This window comes from Ctenopharyngodon idella, chromosome 15 (genome assembly GCF_019924925.1).
Source record: "Ctenopharyngodon idella isolate HZGC_01 chromosome 15, HZGC01, whole genome shotgun sequence".
Classification (NCBI taxonomy): Eukaryota; Metazoa; Chordata; class Actinopteri; order Cypriniformes; family Xenocyprididae; genus Ctenopharyngodon; species Ctenopharyngodon idella.
Window position 1 is genome coordinate 37,465,296 of NC_067234.1, and position 10,271 is coordinate 37,475,566.

The window sequence follows — 10,271 nt, forward strand, 5'->3', positions numbered from 1 at the left end:
AATAGAACAGAGCAGAATAGAATAGAATAGAATAGAATAGAACAGAGTAGAATAGAATAGAACAGAAAAGAGCACAATAGCATAGAAAAGAATATAATAGAATAGACACTTTACTGTCCCAATGGAACCTTTCGTAAAATCAGATGCAAATGCAGATATTGAGTAGATTTATTAATAAATAAAAATAAATAAAATGTATTTAATTTTTTTTTTTTTTACAGATTATTACAGAATTAACAAAATACAAAAATAGTAGGCTAATAATAATAATAATAATAATAATAATAAATATAAACTACACTAAATATTCATTATACAGATCCTCAAACAGCAAAAAAGTAATAATAATTATAATAATCATCATAATAAACAAAAACAATACATGAAATATTTATTATACAGATCATCAAAAGCATTAATAATAAAATAAACAATTATTAATAATAATAATAATACACAAAAATGATACACGAAATAATCATTATATACAGATCCTTAAACAGCAAAATAATAATAATAAACAAAAACGATACACGAAATATAAATTATACATCCTCAAGCAGCAAAAAAGTAATAATAATAATAATAATAATTAATAAATAAATAAAAACTACAATCGAACATTTTGAATATTTAACATTTTAGTAACACTTAATTCTAAAAATATTTAAAACATAATTTTATATTTTTATAAAAGTTATCTAACTGCAAAAGTATATGAACTGACAGCTGAGCCTATAAGATGCTGCTCTTCAGTTTTGTGTAACATCAACACGCGCACTGACGCGCGTGCGCGCGGCATGGAGCGCTTCAGTGATTTTTGGGACAGTTCTAGTTGTGTCGCGTCGCGTTGCGCGGTGAGTGTTTGACGCGAGTTGTGAAAGATTGTACAAATATCGTGCAAACAGGATTTCCGTGGGAGGAGGAGCCTGAATTGATGCGAACTGATGTGACCGTTGATCTACGTGTTTGTTTCCGTGTTCATGGAGAAACACGGAAACGTTCATCGCACGCTAAACGTCACAAAACCCCCGTTTAATAACGACAGAAACAGCAGCGGAGCGACGAGAATGCGTCTGGTTTGTGTCTCTATTCTCTCATTTCTGCCGCTTTCACCTGTGATTATTCACCATCTGAACACTTCCTCTTTTCAGTGTGTGTGTGTGTCACTAACGGAAAAGTGTGTGAAAGTACCATGGTACTGCCAGCGTTTGGTACTACAGTAATTCCGTGCTATTCTCTGAAGAACTTTAGAGTCTCGTGTAAATGTTGCTGTATGCAGTATGATGATTATTCACTGAGATGATGAGCTACGACAGCAAAGTGCATGATGATAAAAATATATATTTATTTTTATTGAATACTCACGGAGCAACACAATTTGTGTGAAGAATAACTGAAGGCTGTTTGATTAAAAATAATTTGACCCACACCAATACTACTATATAGTAGTATAGTATAGTATAGTATATATATTATACAGTAAAAAAATATAACACAATATATAAATATATTTTTTTAAATATATTTATTATTTACATAGTATTATAAATACAGTAAAATATGACAATTTATATCTATAAAAATATAAATATATTTATTATTTACATATATAGAAGTAATATATATATATATATATAAAGTAAAAATATGACATCAATACAAATATATACATATATAGTATTATAAATTTTATATATATATATACAGTAAAATTACAATATATAAAATATATGTATTATTTACATAGAAGTATTATAAATGTTATATATATACATATATATGTATGAATATATTTAGAATTTACACACACACGCACATATATATGTGTGTATGTATGTATATAATACAGTGAAAAATGACAATATATAAATAAAAATATATATATTTATTATTTACATAGTATTATAAATATATATATACAGTAAAAATATGACTATATATCAGTAAAATATATATAAATATATTTGTTATTTACATATATAGAAGTATTATGAATGTTATATATATATATATATATATATATATATATATATATATAGTTTATGTATATATATATATATAATTTTGAACAGGTGCAAAGAGTGATGTTTACACCTGTATATACACCACAGGCAAATATGTTTGATATACAAATAGATGTATAGATACATTTTTAAATAAATAGTTACTCAAAATAAGCACTTCAGAAAAGGGCTCAACACTTTTCACATTTCATAACATCATAACATACTGTCCTTTTGTTCAGCAGTTACTGAAAATCTAACAAGTCTTGTCTCAAAATATGTGTAATCATTTGAAAAACTGACATGTTGCAAAATTACCTTTAAAATGAGCTCCTGTCATTGGAAAATGTGTCGAGGAAAGTGGTTTTGTTGCTGTTGTTTTGTGAGAAAATAAGTATCATGTTATTACCATCACTATGTGAGTGCATGTTATCTAGATTAGATTTTCCTCTCGAGCCGTAATCATGTTTAACTTCATCTTTTCCGTGAAGAGAGCGCGAGCGTTCATCACACCTGAGCAGCCGCTCATAATCCCAGCGCCACACTCAGGTGAGATGGATGGGAAAACTGCACTCAAGCGCATCGCTTTGATTGGATGAGAGTCCCGTCGGTTTGCCTTAACGATTTACAGTGACGCGCAGAGGGGCCGTTAAATCATGCCCCCGTCCCGGCTGACAGAGAGAGAGAGAGAGAGAGAAAGGAGGTGTAGTTGGTTAGAGACCAGCAGACAGACAGAGAAAGGATCAGAGGAGACGAATGTTTATGTGTCTGTTCTGGTCTAAGTTTGTGGTTCTGTTGCAGCAGTAACCCGGACTGACGAAGGAGCGGACCTGCACCGCACCATGTGAGTACAGCCTATTGACCTAATGTTTAGAACAGACTAGTAAAAGTAAAAATGAAATACCGTGATAAATTGTACCTCATTTGCAGACTTTACTAATTTACTAATCTGTTTAAGTGTAATCTAATCACACTAAAGCCTTTATTCACCGTTTTAAAGGCGTGCCTACAGATTTATTTGTCTTTGAGATGTTTTGGGCGTGTTGTTCTCGTTACAGTGATGTGACTAATGGGGCATTTACTGTATGTTGATAGATTTGTTTTCTGTCGTCTCGTCTCCGATCTCTCTCTGGACTACCACGGCATCAATCACTCCCATATAATCTGACTTTCACCAAAAAAGTGCACTGGGACCATGTAAGTAGAACGGTTAGGACCCGTTTAACATCACACACTTGAGCTAATGGTAAATGAATGCTTGTAAATGTAATTTAAAATATATATATATATATATTTATAGAGTTTGGAAAATATGGTTTTATGATAGTAAAGTCCATATTTATGATCTTGTGTTGTGACTGTGGATCAATTTATGTTTATGTATCACTGTTAAAATAAAATAATGTTTACAATAGAGTGTACTTTTTCAGCGCCGTTGGTTCTGGAAGTATTTTTCAAGCTACGAGGAGAATCAATACATTACAAACTTTGATTTGAAGCAAAAAAGTAGTTGAAAATCGGACAAAAAGACAAAGATACAAGACTTAAAGGTGCAATATGTAAGAATTTTGCAGTAAAATATCCAAAAACCACTAGGCCAGTGTTATATATTTTGTTCACTTAAGTACTTACAATATCCCAAATGTTTGCAGCTATTTGTAAAGCGTGAGAAAATTGCAATTTCAACCAAGGCTCCGGGACGTGTGAGGAGTCGCCTGTCAATTGCGTCATACCCGCGTTACCCTCGGTTTCCGGTTTTATTTTGTAGAAACCATGGAAACACCAAAGACGCTTTAATATTTACATGTTTTAATAGACAATGGAACAACTAATTTGATGTATTTATAGACAGAAAACTAATTGTTGTTATATAGCTCAACACGTTTAGTCTTATTGTTTAAATCTAATTTTCTTGATTTTTTTGCGAGTACCATGCTTTACCATGCCTCAGAAAAAAACACTATTTTGTGAAGTAGCTAACATGGCATAATCAGATGCAGCTTTATTTTTAGTAACAGTAATACAGCATTTTCTCCATCATACAATATGTTTTAAAATGAATTCCATGCCATTTATCAACACAAGCCATCCATCATTTAATATGATATTCTAAAATCGATCTATCTTACTGCAGTGTGTGACAGTGTCTCACAGCAGCAGCCAAGCGAACACACAGAGTAACGTTATAACATTATTTCAACACTCTCAAATGTATCTAATATGATAAACAGAGCTGTGTTACCTCATACTCATGACCGGAAAAGCAGAAGCAGCGCCGGCGACTGTGTCATAATAAAAGTTCTGCTGCTCGCGGCGTGTGTTGATCAATCGCTCCAGCGGCCTCGTTCAGCTCCCACAACACTCGGCCCTGCTCTGCTTCATACTACAGTAACGTTAATAATCGCATCCATGAACATGATTTCTTCCCGAGTCCTATCCCAATTCTTTCCCACCGTCCGTTGAGGTAGAGACCACATGTCCCAAGATTCCGCGCTCAAACTTGGCGTCATCAAGCTACGCCTTTGTTTTGAATAGGCCTCTAGCGGACAGAAAATATTACATATTGCACCTTTAACGGCTTTAGTGAGAGAAAGAGCTACAATCCCATGAAACATTGCGAATAGCATAATCGAGGTAAAAACATTTAAAAATGTTGATTTTTATATATATATAACGTCATTTGCAGTGCTTCATGGGAGTGGGTGGAGCTAATGAGATCTATTGTCGCATTTAGCTTGTTTCGACTCTGATTGGTGGAATTTCTGTACAGCATCATGGGTAATGTAGTTTTTCACCACAAATTCCACTGTTAAACACGATTATTTTAAAGGTGCAGTGTGTAAATTTTAGCGGCATCTAGTGGTGAGGTTGCGAATTGCAACCAACGGCTCAGTCCACCGCTCACCCCTCCTTTTCGAAGCACATAGAGAAGCTACGGTGGCCGACACAGGATAAAGATGTCGTAGTCTATGACAGCAGAGAGTAGCCAGTCAAGTAATTAGGTTTCTTTACAAAGATAAATTAAGAAATTTTATTTACTTAATTATTCAGTAAAACGATATGTTATTGCGAATATTATCATCAAGATGCAAGATGCCTCTAAAAACACCAACGAAGAATAATAATAAGAAGAAGAACATAGCAATAAAACGCGCTCTGTAGAGCAGTTTGTCCATTTAGGGTTACTGTAGAAATATGGCGGCACAAAATGGCGACTTCCATGTAAGGGAACCCGTGGTGTATGTAGATAGAAATAGCTCATTCTGAGGTAATAAAAACATAACGGTTCATTATGTAAGGTCTTTATACACCACTGAAAACATAGTGTATATTATTTTGCATTTCTGTCAGTAGATCCTCCTAAATATATTACACACTGGACCTTTAACAGCTTTAACAATCCCATGAAGCATTACGAACAGCATAATTGAATTAAAAACGATGGAGAAATATTAAACTACTCATTTACAAATGTTGATTATATATTGCAAAATATGCATATATATACAAATATTTAAGTATTCGCAGTGCTTCATAGGAGTGGGCGGAGCTAAAGAGATCTTTTGGCGCATTTAGCTTGTTTAGACACTCTGGTGAAATTTCTGTACAGAATCATGGGTAATGAAGTTTTTCACCACGAATTCTGCTGTTAAACACGATTATTTTAAAAATAAGCTGAAATAACGTGGACCGAAGGCTTCAACAGAAGCAAATACCATCGATTAACAACCTTGTAGCTCACAGTAGGGCTGTTCTTAAAGATTTATAAGTTATAAATCAATTTCTCTATGGAGAAAATGAGTGGAGTTTTTACTTCCGAAACCCAACTGTTGCACTCTATTAATAAATAGTTTTGTTTTTTTCAGTTGACATTTATTTTATTTGAAGTAACACACTTTTTAATGATTTTAATTTTAATGAACTATAATTATCCTGTTATGTGTGCACAGTTTTGTGTATGTGCGAGTATTTTGCTGTTAATTTGGTGAGCAAATATGCAATTATAGTAAAACCTGGAATTTACCTCAATGAAAACAGCTTCATAAAGGGACAAAATAATATCTAAAAATCCCAAAATGTGTGATTAGTAGGTGGGGTTTGAGCAAATGAGCTTTATATAAAAGCAATAGAAGTGAATGGGAAATTCCCACCATGATACAAAAACAGATGTGTGTGTGTGTGTGTTCTCAGTACAGTTTCGTGACTAATTGGCCTCTCACTCGACAGCGATAGATTATTTGACCGGGTCTTGTGCCCGTCGCGTCCCTCTCGTCCCCCGTCCTGCTCCGAGTTTCTGTCTCTGGACGAGCGCGGCATCGATCACACATAATCCGATTTCCCCCCAAAACAAATAATGAAGCGTTTCTGGAGCTTACCCTTTTAAGTAATTTAGCGATTCGTTCAAACTTGTGCGAATCGATGAAGTGGGTTTTGAAGGATGAGTCTAATGAATTCCCATGATGCTCTAATTTCGCCCTAATGCATCTCAGCGAAATTAAAACGCACATTTGTGACGCTCAGATAAGCAGGATGGAGATTTTATCTGAACTGGAGCGTTTGGAGATGATGTCGTTATTTTGGACTCATCACACTAACTGCTCTAATTAGGTTTTCGATCATTTTATTTAGTCTCAGCTGAGACTCTGAGACTTCGGGTCCGTCTGCTGGTGTGTGTGTGTGTGTTTCATCGTAATTAATATCTTTATCCAATCAAAAGAACTTCCTGAATCGTACTGAGTTCATTTATTCAACATTTGTACATTTATTGATGGAATTTTATGGTATTTACAACAGCTGCACATTCACATTTATACAGAAGTCTTAAAGGCACAGTAGCATTTAAACTCATTATTTACTTGCTCTCATCTCATTCCAAACCTGCATGACTTTAATTTCATCTGAAGAACACAAAACAAGATATTTTGAAGAACGTGCAACATTGGACCCCATTGACTTTTAAAATTAAATCTTAAAAAATTAGGACCACTCTTCAAGAAGAACATTAATATCTTAACTTTTAAGACTAGTCTAAATGGTTTATGAAACCGGCCCCTGTTTTTGGGGTGAACTGTCCCATTAATTCAAAGAGGAAGGAAAATGGTGAATTACTGAAATGAATTACTGTATTTGGTGCAATAAACACACTTCAGGTTTTATAGGGAAAAAGAGTGTGAGGTGAGAAATAAAGTAGCTAAACATTTAATATCTGTTTTCCAACAGAAATATTAAAAGACTGACAGTTATATCCATTGATGCAAACTACGCAACTCTTTTCGCCATTTAAAAAAAATATACACTATCATTTACGTGATTCATGTAATTCTTTATTGAATGTGACGAGACAAGTTTGGGTTTCCAATAACGTTCATATGGGAACACAACATGCAGATTTGTAACTTAATTTTTTTCACCAGATTTGTAATGTAAATCATTATAAACTTACATACATCAATATGTTTCTAAATATGCAAACTGTTTATTGCGATTTCAAAATAAAAGTTTAAAGGGATAGTTCCCCCAAAAATGAAAATTATCCCATGATTTACTCACCCTCAAGCCATCCTAGGTGTATATGACTATCTTCTTTCAGACGAACACAATCTGAGATATATTTAAAAATATTCTGGCTCCTCTAAGCTTTATAATGGGAGTGAATGAGGGGCGAGATTTTGAAGCCCAAAAAAAGTGCATCGATCCATCATTAAAGTAATCCATACGACTTCAGGGGGTTAATAAAGGCCTTCTGAAGCAATGTGGTTTTTGTAAGAAGAATATCCATATTTAAAACTTTTTTAACTATAATAACTAGCTTCCAGCAGATGGCCGTTCGTCTGAAATATTGATGAACACGGAACGTGAAAGTCAAGTTGCGCAGTATCCGTACGGTCGTCTGCCAGAAGCTAGTTATTTTAGATTATAAACTTTTAAATATGGATATTTTTCTTACAAAAACCCATCGCTTTGCTTCAGAAGGCCTTTATTAACCCCCTGGAGCTGTATGGATTATTTTTATGATGGATGGATGTGCTTTTTTGGGCTTCAAAATCTTGCCCCCCATTCACTACCATTATAAAGCTTGGAAGAGCCAGGATATTTTTAAATATATCTCCGATTGTGTTCGTCTGAAAGAAGAAAGTCATACACACCTAGGATGGCTTGAAGGTGAGGAAATCATGGGAAAATTTTCATTTCTGGGTGAACTATCCCTTTAAACCCTTGCTCTGAGTTTGCATGTTTTTATGTCCACATGTTCTTGTTCAAGACATTACAGTGGCTGTAGCATTTCCATCATAAAGAAGTGGCCACATATTAACGATTAAATTGACATTTGAATTAAATGTTGTTTGGCCAATATTGAAGATTTGATCATGCTGTAAAGTGTAACAACAATAACCTGTTGGTGCCCTCTGCTGGCATTAGTTATAATACATAATGTACATACTGTAAGTTTATTGGATTATGTATTTTAACACCGTTGTTTAATAAAACTGCTTTTGATACTTTATTTGAACCCATTATTATTGCCTCATTGTTATTATATATGTATTTTAAGTCATTTTATAGGCAGTTGTTCACTTAGGTCAATTTTTATTACCACAAAAAAATTATCTGATTAATCATCAAAATAATCACCTGATTACTCCATTACCAAAATAATTGTTAGCCACAGCCCTAGATTAGTTAAAACATTTCAAAATGCACCTGCGTTGTTTTGAACTTTGTGACTTTCAGTCATATAGTTCATCATTGAAGATTCCTTAAAAAATAGAGTTAAAATATCGTCTCAATCTCGTGTCAGTATCATGTATCGTCTCGTGAGCTAAGTGTATCGTCACACCCCTAATCATTACTAAATGGTTTATTTGGCATATTTGGTCCCCCTGATGTTTAAGACATGGTTACGGCCTTGGCATAAATGCATGATATGAGGCCATTAATAAATCATTAAGTTAAAGGCTTTTTTAACCCATTGATTATGAATCACTGTGTGTGAAACCATTAGAATTTTTTATTGTTGGGAGTGTGAATTATTTCTTCACAGTTTGGCTTTGACTCAGAGATGTTGGTAGGTGTGTGTGTGTGTGTGTGTGTGTGTGTGTGTGTTGTGCCATTACAGGCCAGTGATGTATGTTGCCGGGTGACAGTGAAGAGACGGTTGCTGTCCAACACCATCCATCTCTCTCTCTCTCTCTCTCTCTCTCTCTCTCTCAGTCTGTCTCTCCTGGCACAGGATCGTTCATTCATTCAAGGGCGCAGGGTTTGGTTTTTACAATTTAAATTTAATCAAGCTGCTGCTCCATATGTTCATGTACGGCGTTACAGTGTCACTTACAGTTGATCATTCCTTCCTGTTTAGAAACAGCATTTTAGCCAGTAATTATTCGCCCACAAGCTTTTGTACACCAGATAAAAGCATCTAAACGATAAACTGCAGTTCCTGTACAGCTTTTGTTTATTTTAAATGCATGCATTTTTAATATGCATTATGTTTTGTTCTTTTGAGCTGTATCTTTTCAACGAATAAGTTGATCCAATTCACAAAACTGACTCAGAATGATTCATTCTAGGACTGTGACCAATGATGATTTTGGTAATCGAGTAATTGGACGATTATTTTGATATCATGTTATATTTTTTTGTGGTAATAATAAAAAATAGATCTAATAAAAGGCTTAAAGACTTAAAGGATTAGTTCACTCCAGAATTAAAATTTCCTGATAATTTACTCACCCCCAAGATGTTCATGTCTTTCTTTCTTCAGTCGAAAAGAAATGAAGGTTTTTGAGGAAAACATTCCAGGATTTTTCTCCATATAGTGGACTTCACTGGGGTTCAACGGGTTGAAGGTCCAAATGTCAGTTTCAGTGCAGCTTCAAAGAGCTCTACATGATCCCAGACGAGGAATAAGGGTCTAATCTAGAGAAACCATCAGCCATTTTCTGTTAAAAACTATATAATTTTCTCTAGATAAGACTCTTATTCCTCGTAATTTCCTCAAAAACCTTCATTTCTTTTCAACTGAAGAAAGAAAGACATGAACATCTTGGATGACATGGAGGTGAGTAAATTATCAGGAAATTTGAATTCTGAAGTGAACTAATTCTTTAAGACTTAAAATGACTTAAAATACATAATTAATAACAATGAGGCAATAATATTTTATTTAAATACAGTATCTAAAGCAAGTAATCATATGGTTTTATAGAACAACACTTTTAAAATACATAATGTACATCAGTTAGTTGTTAATATTATGTATATTGT

General features: G+C 33.9%; 1 protein-coding gene across 5 annotated transcripts in view; it reads left to right on the plus strand.

Annotated features, from left to right (window-relative positions):
- Positions 1 to 773: 773 nt before the first annotated feature.
- Positions 774 to 10,271, plus strand: part of LOC127495168 (interleukin-1 receptor accessory protein) — a 32,009-nt gene continuing 22,511 nt past the window's right edge. The window contains exons 1-3 of one of the 5 annotated variants that reach the window (XM_051861806.1): positions 774 to 1,079; positions 2,808 to 2,850; positions 3,102 to 3,203. In XM_051861806.1, coding sequence (XP_051717766.1) covers positions 3,202 to 3,203 — 2 coding nt within the window. In that variant the 5' untranslated portion in view covers positions 774 to 1,079; positions 2,808 to 2,850; positions 3,102 to 3,201. The remainder of the gene's footprint in view (positions 1,080 to 2,807; positions 2,851 to 3,101; positions 3,204 to 10,271) is intronic. The other 4 variants (XM_051861807.1, XM_051861810.1, XM_051861809.1 and 1 more) reach the window with 4 other exon arrangements.